This window comes from Oryctolagus cuniculus, chromosome 4, assembly GCF_051225735.1.
Source record: "Oryctolagus cuniculus isolate XC-2025 breed Fujian yellow rabbit chromosome 4, ASM5122573v1, whole genome shotgun sequence".
Taxonomy (NCBI): domain Eukaryota; kingdom Metazoa; phylum Chordata; class Mammalia; order Lagomorpha; family Leporidae; genus Oryctolagus; species Oryctolagus cuniculus.
This window is the reverse complement of record NC_142870.1, coordinates 12,353,206-12,366,803: the sequence shown is the minus strand read 5'-3', so window position 1 is coordinate 12,366,803 and position 13,598 is coordinate 12,353,206. Positions and strand designations below refer to the sequence as shown.

General features: G+C 42.2%; 1 protein-coding gene across 38 annotated transcripts in view; it reads right to left on the bottom strand.

Annotated features, from left to right (window-relative positions):
* Positions 1–1,240: 1,240 nt before the first annotated feature.
* SYNJ1 (synaptojanin 1) overlaps positions 1,241–13,598 on the bottom strand; it is a 105,248-nt gene continuing 92,890 nt past the window's right edge. For 21 of the 38 annotated variants that reach the window (XM_089330287.1, XM_089330292.1, XM_089330295.1 and 18 more), the window contains 3 exons: positions 11,741–11,849; positions 11,289–11,494; positions 1,241–4,085 (listed from right to left, as the gene is read on the bottom strand). In XM_089330287.1, coding sequence (XP_089186413.1) covers positions 3,273–4,085; positions 11,289–11,494; positions 11,741–11,849 — 1,128 coding nt within the window. In that variant the 3' untranslated portion in view covers positions 1,241–3,272. 38 annotated transcript variants of the gene reach the window in all.

The window sequence follows — 13,598 nt, the reverse complement described above, 5'->3', positions numbered from 1 at the left end:
AAACAGTGACGATGGCAAATGAGGGCAAAAGTGCAGAGAAGCTGGGTCACCCGACCTGGCTGATGGGACTGGGAAATGGAGGACCCTCTGGAAAAGTCTGGCAGTTTTCTTACAAACTGAAGCACGCCACCAGTGCAGTCACAGCCGAGTAGTCAGACTCCTCAGCATGTGTCCAAGCATAGAACCTCTGTTCCCATCAGCTGTATCTGTCACAGCCCCAAACTGCAGACAATCCTCACGTGCCCCAGCAGGTGAACTGTTGGCTGTGGGCTAGCCTACCGTGGAAGACACTCCTGATATGTATGACCTGGAGGGCTCTCCTGGGGATTACGCCACGTGAACACAGCCAATCCTGAAAGGTCAGAAATGGAGAACAGAGGAGCCTGCCAGAGGGGAAGGCAAAGGAGGGAATGGAGGACGGGATGGGCAAAGGCAACAAGGAGTTCCTTGCAGTGCTGGGAAAGTCCTGTATCAGCGGCAGTGTCGGGTGTGCTACTGGACCATGGCTTTGCAAGCTATGACCACCTGAGTGAACTGGGTGAGGGTACATGGGACCTGTATCATTTCTTACAATTACATGTCATTCCACAATTATCACGAAATGCTTTTGAAAAGCCTATTATTCTGTCTCTGTAACTTAAAGGTTAATGAACCTGTTCATTCAGCTATTTAAGAATTTAGGTAATTGTTTTGAATATCAATCATAGAGGATTACATTGAAAAAAGACAATACTGCTAAGAACTGCTAACTGGGCCTGGTCTCTGACTGTGGCTCTTTTTAGCCAGTCTTTCTGGCTGTTTGTGTCCACGGCCCCCCTCTCCCTGTCCCCCCATCCTCACCGTTTCTCTGTGGGTCAGAGCATCCTCATTCACGCTGCGTGTGTTGTTGTCAAGTCAACAAGAGTTTGAATGAGGGCCTCTCATGGGCTGAGTGCATGGGCTGCTTCGTGATGATGAGAGAGTGCAGGAAATCTCTGGCTTATTTTCAGAGTAAGCAGAATTTGGAGCAATATAATCAAGGAAAATAAGATCTTGAATTAAAATACCTGGTTGGCAGATGGAAGATACATCCCCCTCCATCCCTACCCCCCCCCCAACTCTGCCTTTTAAATAAATAAAAGTCTTTTAAAAAATAAAATACTGGTTTACCAGTAAGAATTGATCTATTTTCCCCAAATGCCAGTAAACTTCTGTAAGCACAAGGAAAATGAGAAAAACTCGTCCCTTTTGAGCAAAGTGGTCAGCATGGTAAATACAGGTGTATTTATTTCATGTGACAGCACATTGCACAGGATATGTACAGAATGTCTGTATACCATTGACTTTAATACTGTACTTCTATAAAGTATACAGTTATAAATATCGTATGCCACAGAAGCAATAAAATTCTTACATACATATAAACAGCAATCTACTACAGAGAACAAAGAATTCACAGAGATCCTCAGTGTCTAATTTCTGCTCTGCTTTTAACAGAACTGGTAAATATTTAATAATACACAGAATAATGACTAGTTATTTGCAGCATACTTTTAACTTTCCTAACTTTGTGCATTTTCAGCAACTTGCCAAATCTACTTTTCCTGAACAAGGCGGAGCTGCTGCTGCTGCTATGTGTGACCGAGACGGCGGCTGATAGTCAATAGGAAACACTGCTCACAGAACTGCACTCCCTACTAGCCACGTTTACCTAACAATGAATTATCTTGATAATGGAGAGCAAATACCATATACACTAATCACACAGATGTTAAAGCCACAGTTTCAAACAAGTTAATTCACATTTTGAAGCACACTGCTTATGGTAATACTGTTTAAAAGATACTACTGCTGAAATGATTAGAGCCCCCATAAAGCACAATATTAATTCCCAAGAGTTGTTTCTAACAGCAAATCCTGGCTGTTAGCAGAGAGAGAATTCTATAAATATAGTATTTTGATAACATTTGAGCATTTAGAAAAGCGCCTTTTCCTAGCAGATCTGCTTTAGATCAGAAGTGCAATGCAGTTTGCTGTGCTTTTACATTATAAGTATTCCTAACCATGAACTTTTCAATATTCTCCACACACACATCTTTAGAGGTTTAATGCGGACACAGAAATTTAGGTGGACATGTACAGCTCTTCATAGAAAAGGAACATTAACATATGGGTAAAGATGATTTTAAACTTAAAATGACAAGAAAACTATTGCTCAAGGAGTTCTCTGATTGGTTTACTTAATGATATCAAAATACTACATTCTGTAAAAATTCTGTATACGTCTTCATAAAATTAACAAAAGCAGAACCAACTGCATACTGGCAGTGCAGGAGACAAAATCCACAGCTAGTTTGAGGTACAGCCTCCAAGAACATAAAGCAGCACTGGACATAGATGTGTTATGTAGCCTCTTCATGGAGGGAGAAAGCATGGACGGTACATCCCCAATTCATAGCACTCAGGACAGCTGCTTGTCCCAGAGCAAACACGGCAACAGAAAAGTGCGGGAGGGGAACGGGCGACGCACACTGCAGTGCAGGAAGGCAGTGCGTTATCTCCAACGCTTCCCCTTGAACTTGGTGATGTGTGCCTTCCCTGCATTTTAGGCCCTAGTGCTGTTTTAAGAGCTAGACCATCTGTCCGTCTGACAGTGACCACAATGTACGCTGCTGCCAGCTCCAAGAACCTCCTCCCAGGGAAGGGCTAGAGTGTAAAGTAACAAGGGTGTGTGTATTCGGAAGGGAAGGTGGGGAACAGCAGACAACTCCTGCTCTACGGTGGGATTATTCCAATTTTAGAAATCAAGGAAACATTCAAATTACACTTGTGGCCATCTTTCTGGCGATAAGACATCGAGAAAGGGACCTGGTTAGAACTTTAGGGAGCTGGCAGCTCTGTGGTAGAATCTCATAAATGCCAACTGGCAGCAAGCCTGACAGCACCGGCAGTAAGGTCAGCAAAGTTGTGTGGGATTTCTGAGCTGCTTCCGAGAAGACCGACAAAGAATTTCTGAACACGGACTATTTTCTAAAGTAGTTTTAAGCACTTTTTATGGCTACTACTGTCTCCTGGTCACCTGGAGAGCAACACACCAAAACTCCAGTTAGAAGGATTCTTTTCCTTACGTCCAATATACACATATTCCAACTTTGTACATATCAAATAGTGGTATATCATAAAGATATCAGTGCACTTAACAATCACTTATTGCACGCAATAGTAACTAATGCCCAATTCTTTTGGCTTTCCCCTGCCAAAACTGAATGACGACTGTCTCCTAGTGTAGAACGTTATCTTTCCGTGAAGTCTAGTGTGGGAGACGCCTTAGACGCCAAGGCTGTGAAAGGATCCGCCGGAGGGTTGGTGCTGGGTTGGAGCGGTGGGACAGGAGGTGGAGGTGGCCTTCTCGATGGTAAGACACAAAAAGAAACATCTGTACCTTTGTTTTGGTGGTCAGTTGTCACGCCGGGGCCAGAAAACCAACCTGGCTGATGACCCAGGGAGGCTGTGTAACAAGCTGACTCCGACTTCCCTGCCACCCCAAAGTCGTCGTCGTCCTCAAAGGTCACCCACTCTTTCGGGTTGTTCATTTTTCCTGTAGACTGGCCCTGCAGATCAAAGCTGTCCTTGAAGCCGTCACGTGAAGAGGAAGGACTGCTTGTGTTATGACCGAGAGGCATCAGAGGCGGGAAAGGATTGTTGGGAACAGGCTCTTCCTTCGAGAACCATGGCGACGCCTCTGACTCCAGAGAGTGGGCTCTAAAGGGGTTTCCAGGGGCAGCAGTTCTGTCAGTGAAGGGGTTTGTGCTGGTCAAGCTGGTAATAAATGGGTTTGGAGAACTCCGCATATTTTCCTGGGATTTACTCCGGGCTGGAATTGGAGGCATCGTCGGCATGCAACTTACAGAACCCACAGTATTAACAGTACTTTGTGTTGCAGAAGGCAACTGAATCAACCTCTTTGGGTTTGTGGTTAGAACAGGTGATGTTTGAACACAGAGCTGAGCCTTTGATACAGCAAGCAGATTAAATGACAGATCTTCAAATGGGTCACTCTTTAATGTAGAGTCTTGTCTCACACCAGAGACTCCATTTGTTTTTATCTGGAATAGAGAGACAGAGACGATACTGAATATTCAGTTTACTTTTATTCTACCTCCTATTTCCCCTGTCTCAATTATTCTTCTTGTGGGGCAAGGATACAAATTTAGAAACTGCAAAACCGCTTTGAGTAGTCTGATACTCTGGTCATTTAAAATATAAGATGAAACAGAACAGTAGTCTCCGAAAACTCCTTACTAAAGAAATCTTTCTATTCAATCCATTTTTAATCCTTCCAAATAAGATAGAACTTCATCCACGCAAATTTTGAAATAGTAAAAACATAAATATACAGAATTAGCCAATTTGTTCCTACCCAGTTCTATCAAATTGTAACATGGACTTTAGAAACCCATATTCAAAACTTATACTAAATTATCTAAAAGTAAACTTCAAACACTCATCTAATGATGATGATGTGGTTTCACTGTTTTTAAAATAGACTGTCATTTAACATTAATATTATTCAAGTTCAATTTTATTAGCATATTTATATTCATAAGCTAAAGATTATACTTTCCTTTTCTATTTAGATAAATCTTTGAAGTTCTTTGCCTTTTAACATAAGTTCTCCTTTGCAAAATAAACTGTAAATAGTGTGACTACTTTTCTTAATTGAGCTTCCTTGTCAAAATATTCCTAAATAGAAATGCTACTAATTAATGAAACAATTATTTAAAACCAGGGGAGAGGGCCAGTGCTGTGGCGTACTGGGCTAAGCCTCTGCCTGCGGCACTGGCGTCCCATATGGGTGCTGATGCCTGTCTTGGCTGCTCCTCTTCAGATCCAGCTCTCTGCTTGTGACCTGGGAAAGCAGTGGAAGATGGCCCAAGTGCTTGGCCCCTGCACCCACTAGGGAGACCTGGAAGAAGCTCCTGGCTCCTGGCTTTGGATAGGTCCAGCTCAGGCCATTGTGGCCATTTGGGAAGTGAACCAGCGGATGGAAGACCTTTCTCTCTGCCTCTCAAATAAATAAAATCTTACAAAAAACAAAAACAAAAACAAACAAACAAAAAAAAAAACAAGGGGAGGAGCCAGTTTAAGCAACTAGCATCCTTTATTTATTTATTTATTTTTTGTTTTTGTTTTATTTTTCACAGGCAGAGTGGACAGTGAGAGAGAGACAGAGAGACAAAGGTCTTCCTTTACTGTTGGTTCACCCTCCAATGGCCGCTGTGGCCGGCGCACTGTGCTGATCTGAAGGCAGGAGCCAGGTGCTTTTCCTGGTCTCCCATAAGGGTGCAGGGCCCAAGCACTTGGGCCATCCTCCACTGCACTCCCGGGCCACAGCACAGCTGGCCTGGAAGAGGAGCAACTGGGATAGAATCCAGCACCCCGACCAGGACTAGAACCCGGTGTGCCAGCACCGCAAGGCAGAGGACTAGCCTAGTGAGCCGCGGCACTGGCCAGAAGCTAGCATCCTACATGGGACTGCTGATTCCGGTCCTGGCTACTCCACTTCTAGTCCAGCTCCCTGCTGACTGCCAGGGAAGGCAGCAGATGATGGTCCAAGTACTCGAGCTCCTGCCACCCACCTGGGAGACCAGACAGAGTCCCTGGATCCTAGTTTCAGGCTGGCCCAGCCCTGACTATTCCAGCAATTTGGGGAGCGAACCAGTGGGTAGAAGATATTTCTTTCCCTCCCTCTTTCTCTGATGTGCTTCCAAATAAATAAATCTTTTAAAAAAATGAAATCAGGATAAAAATAGTAAAATCAGGAAGAGAAAAATCTCATTTTCTACTTGGTATATTAATTTTAAAATTAAAATACAGTGTCAGAGTTGGCTGTGAATTGCTATCAACAGGAAGAAGTTCGGAATTACTTTACAGCCATAGAAAATTTATACCCTGTCCCTAAATCCCTTTGTACCTTGTTCACAAAGAAACTGGTGTGGGTAGAGCTCAGTCACAGGACTGATCAAAGCCACACACTGTTCTAGTCCCAGAAGTAAGTCAGCTCATCAAGTGTTTCATTAATAATTTTTTTAAAAAAGCTATAATTCCTAAAACTAGGGTAGATTACTTGGACACTTAAAATTTAGGATTAGAAAGGATAAGGAAGGGGCCAGTGCTGTGGAACAGTGGGTTAAGCTGCTGCCTACAGTGCCAGTTCAAGTCCTGGCTGCTCCACTTCCGATCAGCTCTCTGCTGTGGCCTGGGAAAGCAGCAGAGGATGGCCCGAGCGCTTGGGCCCCAGCACCCACATGAGAGACCCGGGTGAAGCTCCTGGCTCCTGGCTTCGGCCTCACCCGGCTCAGGCCATTGCAGCATGGCAACGCATCTGGGGAGTGAACCAGTAGATGGAAGATTTTTCTTTCTCTCTGTCTCTCCCTTGCTCCGCAACTCTTTCAAATAAATAAATAAACAGTTTTTCTTTTTTAAAAAGAGAAAGACTAGAGAAGGGAACATTTCAGCTGAAGACTTACAGTGTTAGAAAATGGAGCACTAACCCAGTGTCCTGAGATGGCTGCTGAGGGAAGCAACCACATTTCTATAAATTCCATTAGAAAAAGGATAGCAATTCCACTGGAGCTGTGTACTGAGAGACTGACTTACACCTGGAAACACAGAAGGCTGCTCACTCGCGAACAAACATTCAGTTATAGAGTATGTTCCAGAAAAACTGAATGAAACAAATATCTGAAAGTTACTCACTTAAGCAGCTATCCATTTCATTTTACAAACTTAATATGAAAATAAATTTGTACAAAATTTAAGGGTAAACATGTCACAGACTTTGAACTATATTCTAAACGTATTAAAGGTAAGCAGACCTATTATATGAAAATGTACTTGAGAGGAAAATGTATTATGGACATTATCAAACTGTACTACGTTACTACTCATCTCTGGGTTATTTACAATCAATGTAATAAGACAGAAACATCTGATACACCCGGGATCAAATTCCTCGACGGCAGACAGAGCAGTCCATGACACGGATGCTGCAGGAAGGAAGAACTTTCTGCTCTGCACAGTTCAGAACAGTAACCAAATAAATGCTGTATGTTCAAAAATATTTATTTATGAAGTTTTTTATCTCCATTAAGTTAATTTGATAGAAGCAAGATCTTTCCTAATTAAACTTGAAATTACAATGACAGCCACATCATCATTCATTACATTAGAATTAATTTATAATCTGAGCAAACTGGTGATAATATTAAAATTCATGGTGTTTTTATGGACAAAGGTGTTGGGAGGATCTTTAAATGACCTTACTAACTTTCATCTTTCTAAACTATCAATTCTTCCTTACCAAAGAATCCTGCCACTAAAATTACTGAACAAATATTTTTCAAAGGGAATCTAAAAAATAGTAATAATGAATTTTTGTTTATGCAATTTTGTCATTGTTAAAACCAAGAATCAATTTGGTTTTGCAAACAGGCTTCCATTTACCTAAACCTTACCTTCTTGAAGTTATACTTTTTAGTTTTGTTAATTTTCATAATAAAATGAAGCAAAAAAAAGGTAAAGCATTAGCAAGAACAACTAAAATGGCTCCTAAAAGTCCAAAATGCTGAGAAAAAGAAAAAGCAAGTTTTATGGTATGACAATACAATTTATTAAGGTAGACAGGTGGTTTTAGAAATGGGTGAAATCTTAGATGTATGAAGCAAAAGATTCATACATCTAATGTGCTAAGACAGATGAAAAGCACATGTAAGATTGATAAATAGTCAGATACCTGTTACCCTGATGGTTGCTCCTGCTTCGAGAAAGGGAACACAGACATTAAAGGAAAGAGTTAGGAGGATAATCTGAGACCAACAAGCAACCCTAACAGTTCAGTCATCAAATACTTTTAGATCCGCGTTGCATACAGAATCCAAGAGCATCAGTACTTGCAGGTTGTGACATGAACTCAAAAGACAATTCCTTTTGTAACTGTTGAATTAGTAACTACACTTTAACTCCGTCAGAGTTTGATGACCAGGCAGTTCAAATGGGTTTTGGGAGTTCTAGAATATTCTAGCCTTTTAAGGTCTGAACGTGTGTGTCCCTCCCAGAATTCGTATGCTGAAGCTCTAGTCCTCAAGGCGAATGCATTTGGAGGTAGGGCCTCTGAGAGGTGGCAGGTGCTCAGGGCTGAAAGGTGTCACGAAGGTGGTGCCCCCTGATGGGACCAGTGCCCTTGTTAGAAGAGGCACAGGAGAGGGTGCCATCTCCTTTCTCCCTCCCTGTCTCCCTCAGACACACACGGAGGAGTGGCCACGTGAGCACCAGTGAGGCGGCTGTCAGCCAGCCCCAGCCTAACCACGTGGGCGACTCAATCTGAAACTTTCGGCCTCCAAAACTAAGGAAAAATGAGTTTCTGTTGTTTAAGTCACTGAGTGACTCTATGGTATTTTTATGGCAACCCAAGCAGATTAAGACACAGCCTTACGATGATGGCCTATGGACATCATTATTAGAGAAAATGTACAAACTGCCACCATTTTGTAAAAGTATTACCACACTGAAAATTAGTATTCATTTTAGCAAAATGGTCCAGATCGAGTCTTGCATATTACTCAAGCTTTCTGAAGAATGATATCATTATTAATTTACCTGATAATTTATTAGACATAAAATTTTAAGTATGAAACTAAAACTTATTGTTGCTGATCAAAAATGAAATCATAATCTTTCTATAACTGTGTAGTATTTTTCAAATCTAGTATTTTCAAGAAATAGTTCCCCAAAACCTAAAGCTTACCTTACCTTTAAATAGCAAAACTGATTTTGACAATTTAGAGAGACACAATCTTTAAATATATTCAGTACTTTAGAGTTTCCTGCCTACTAATATGAAACTCCTGAATTAGGTTCATGCTGTTTTGATAATCTCAGTTATGTGTATGAGCTCTGGCACTGCATATCAGAATAGAAATGATTTATAAGATTGAGGCCAGTTCTGTGGCATAGTGGGTAAAGCCACCATCTGCAGTGCCAGCATCCCATATGGGCACCAGTTCAAGTCCTGGCTGCTCCACTTCCAATCCAGCTCTCTGCTATGGCCTGGGAAAGCAATGGAAGATGGCCCAAGTCTTTGGGGCCCTTTACCCGCATAGGAGACCCACAAGAAGCTCCTGGCTCCTGGTTTTGGATTGGTGCAGCTTTGGCTGTTGCAGCCATCTGGGGAGTGAACCAGTGGATGGAAGACCTTTCTGTCTTTGCCTCTGCCTTTCTGTAACTTTGCCTTTCAAATAAACAAATACATCTTAAATATATATATATATATATATAGGGTTGCTGTACCCTCCATTAGATGGATCTAGAATGTTGATATTTTCTACTTGAACATTCCCTGTATCTGTAAAAATAAATACAAACTATTGCTTATGAATATGCTTATGGAATGTCGCCAACATGTATGTATGTATGTAGTATTTCTGTATTTTAGATCTTTCCAAAGTTTAAAGGCAGAATTTTGAAACTTCACACATTTCTTTAGTCTTGATGGCATTTTCAAGCTAACACTTTATATATGGCTAGGCAACCCAAAAAATGAACTTATCACTAAATATAAATTTTACTTTAACATTTTTACTGGAATGTAAATATAACAAAACTAAGTAAAACAGAATCCAAATAAACCAATTTGACTTACATGATTATTCCTATATTAAAACACTTTGTCTACATATACACCAGGAGTCTTCCCATGTGGGAGAACAGGAGTCTCTGATCACATGATTTCAATACACCAAGGCAATCATACTGTTTTCTGTGAGACTCTAATGATGGGACTTATGACTTTGATGGTACAAGCCCAAATCACCTAACTGATTCAGTAATGACTGCAACTGTTTAAAATAACGAAGGAACCACAGTGCCACCTCCAGCATAGAAAAGAACTACTTCTTGCATGAAGCGGGATTAAAGGCTTATTCTGTTTATTGGCAATTATCCACATTGCCAGTGGTCCAGGAATTGGTCTGACCTGCCTTTCCAGGAACTGAAAGAAAAACTAATTTGTTACTGTGAGCAATAAGAAAAATTCATTATTGTTGTTCATCCAAATTCATTAGCTATCCAAAGTAAAGTATGCATAAAACAAAAAAAGAGATAAGCTTTTCACATTATCACAAGAAAACAAGCTGGGAACCACTTGAAAGTCCTCAAGAACCCTGGCCTAGGGCAGGGGTGGGGAGACTTTTCTGCCAAGGGCCATTTGGATATTTATAACATTATTTGTGGACCATATGAAATCATCAACTTAAAAATGGACCTGCTGTAGATTGAATTTTGAGTGCCACCTGTGGTTGCCTTGGCAGGGCCAGGCCAAATGATTTCACAGGCATTACATGGCCTACAGTCCAGACAGTCTCCAACCTGGGACTGCAGGATCACTCTTGGGGAATTTTCCATCTAAACCAAAGTTATAAAGAAACCCTAGGAGTGGATGTTTGAATGGAAGGTGCAGCAGGCTAAGCCACCACCTGGGAAACCAGCCTCCCATACGAGCGCCAAATGAAGTCCCTGCGGCTCCACTTCCCATCCAGCTCTCTGCTAATGCCCCTGGAAAAGCTGTGAAAAGTGGCCAAATGCTTGGGCTTGCCACCCATCTGGGAGACCTGGATGGCATTCCTGGCTGCTGGTTTCAGCCTGACCCAGCCCTAGCTGTTGCGGCCATTTGGGGAATGAACCTACAGATGGTTGTTGTTTTTCTCTTTCTCTCTCTCTCTTTTTGCCTTCCAAATGGAAAAAAATAAAACAGACTTCACTTGGGACATGAGACACCCATACTGAATGTCTGGGTTTGAGTTTGAGGCTCTTCGGCTTCCAATCCTGCTTCCTGCTGTTGCACACTCTAGGAGGCAAATATTTGGTTTGGTTTTGGTGTCATCCACATGGGAGACTCGGACTAAGTTCCTGGTTCCTGGCTCTGATCTAGCCCAAAATGTGGGCATTTAGGGAGTGAACCGGTAGATAAGAGATCTCTCTTTGTCTTCCTCTTTTTATCTTTCAGATAAAAAATGAAAATAAATAAAAATTAAAGAGACCCCAAAACCCTCAAATAGCCAAAGCATGCATCCGTTACGTGACTCATTTGAGATGTCATTTACTGAAGTTGTATCTCACAATGCTATTCACACCAAAAGGCAAAAAATAAAAATTAAAGCTCATATTTATTTCTTATAAAAACTAATAATGAAAATAAGTATGTTCAAAGACTATGCCATATGCATCGAAGACACTGTCTTCGTGAGACTTACCTGCAGTTGTGGCGAAGAGTCTGAAGGCAAGCTGTGGGACGACCTGCTCCGCGGTGGTGGCTGTGGAGGGGCTTCCAAGTTTGGCTGGGGGCCAGATGGAGGCATAGGTGCTGCCACAGGGATGAGAGGCTCCTGCAACTTCTGAGCAGGTGGGGGCACAGGAGAGGCAGCCTGTGGCTTCAGCGGTTCTGGAAGGAGAGAGGAACCTGAAAAGACAATGACTGTCAGATGGCACGTACATTCCAGAAAACCATGCTTTTTCCTTTTTTAGTGAAATATTACAAAGACTTTTGGTTGCTATGTTTCCCCAATAAGTAGCCTCACTTCTTGCAGCATAAGGGGCGCATATCCCTATTTGAATAAATTATAGAAGGTGGTAGATTACAGAAGGGAAAAGGAAAAGTGAATGGGGAAAATCAGAGTAAGTCTGGTATTTCTAATGCACTGCCTACCTTTTGGGGCTTCTGACGGCTTGCTTTGGCTTTCAGGAGTCAATCTTCCAGCTGCAGCCCGTGCATGGCTCTGGGGGGCACTGATGACTCCAGCACGAGGAGGAATTGTCTGAAGATGGGAAAGGTAACACGGAAACAGTTGCTTATTTTTAACAGTTAAGATTTTGTGAAAATACCCGCTTTTCTACCTCATTGACTCTCTTCTCTGGTATTATTCCCCATCTTGTCATTTTCATCTTCCTCTATAGCCATATACACGTATTTATTTTTTATTTCTTTGAGAGGTGCAGGGAGGGAGGGAAGGAGGGAGAGAGAAAGAGAGAGAGAGAGGGAGAAAGAGAGAGAAAGGACTCCCATCCACTGGTTTATTCCCAAATGCCTGCAACAGCCAGGAAAGGGAGAGGTCAAAGCTGGGAGCAGGAAACCCGATCCGCTGGGTGGCAGCAACTAAACTACGTGAGCTGTCACCTGCTGCTCTCAGGGTGTGCATTAGCAGGAGGCTGGGATCAGGAGCACCGCAGGACTGAAACCCAGCCACTTCACGTTGGGATACGGGCGTCCCAGTGCGCAGACTGACCGCTACACCGCACACCTCGTTCCCAACTAAAAGATTTTTGAGCCTTCTCTTTTTATTTCTGACTGTTTATTGTATGCCAGGCACTGTGTTAATTAAGCACTATATATGTATTTTAATTTCATCTTCAAAATATCCTTCAGAGGTGGGTATTATTTTATCATCTCTACTTTAATAATAAAAAATGAAGAAACGTATACACCTTGCAAGGCCACGGAGTTAGAACTGGCATCTAAACAAAGGCTTTGCTAGCTGCAGGGTTAGGATTCTTCCCCACTGGCAGTGTTGCTCTCAGAAGGCACTGAATGATCTGAAAGTCCACGAGGAGGTGGAGAGATACATACCCAGGGAACTAAGGTTTCAGAAAAAGCATACTGTCAGAAAAAATGTTTTTTAAGGAACAGAGGTAAAGCTCTTCAATGACTAACCCAGTACTCTGAATTAAATACACTGGAAGACACACCAGTGAAAAATAATTTTTGTCTTCATATATTTGCTAAAGGCTCAACGGTCTACAATAGCTATTCTAGGCTAAAGTTAATATAAATTTTAAACTCACAAAAACCCTGACTTTGCGTCTCTGCTCTTACAGAATTAGATAGAGTGAAGGAAGTTCTGGTGGGAAATGCGGTACAGAGTGAAGGGCGCTTTTCTCTCTCCTGGAAAATGGAGAGTGGTTAATATCTTTCAGTATATTCTAAAGACATTTTCATATAATATTACAGAAAAGAAAAATCTATCTTCTTGAGAAGTAGTTTGAGTTCTCAACACCTTAATTTTTTTTTTTTTTTTTTTTATTTAACAGGTAGAGTTATATAGACAGTGAGAGAGAGAGACAGAGAGAAAGGTCTTCCTTCCATTGGTTCACCCCCAGAAATGGCCACTACGGCCAGCATTGCGCCAATCCGAAGCCAAGAGCCAGGTGCTTCCTCCTGGTCTCCCATGTGGGTGCAGGGGCCCAAGCACTTGGGCCATCCTCCACTGCCCTCCTGGGCCACAGCAGAGAGTTAGACTGGAAGAGGAGCAACCGGGACTAGAACCCAGTGCCCATATGGGATGCCGGCGCCGCAGGCGGAGGATTAACTAAGTGAGCCACGGCACCAGCCCCATCTTAATTTCTAAGGATAGTAAAGTCCCCACTTCTTTGCTCCTCGGTTATGGGCCTCTTAGCAGTCCCAGGCTCTACATAGCCAGTCTACATCACTAAGTATTGGTTTCCACTTTCTCTTCCTCTTTTTGATTACCTGCTGTAGCCAGAGAATATTTTCACTGAGGTAAATAATG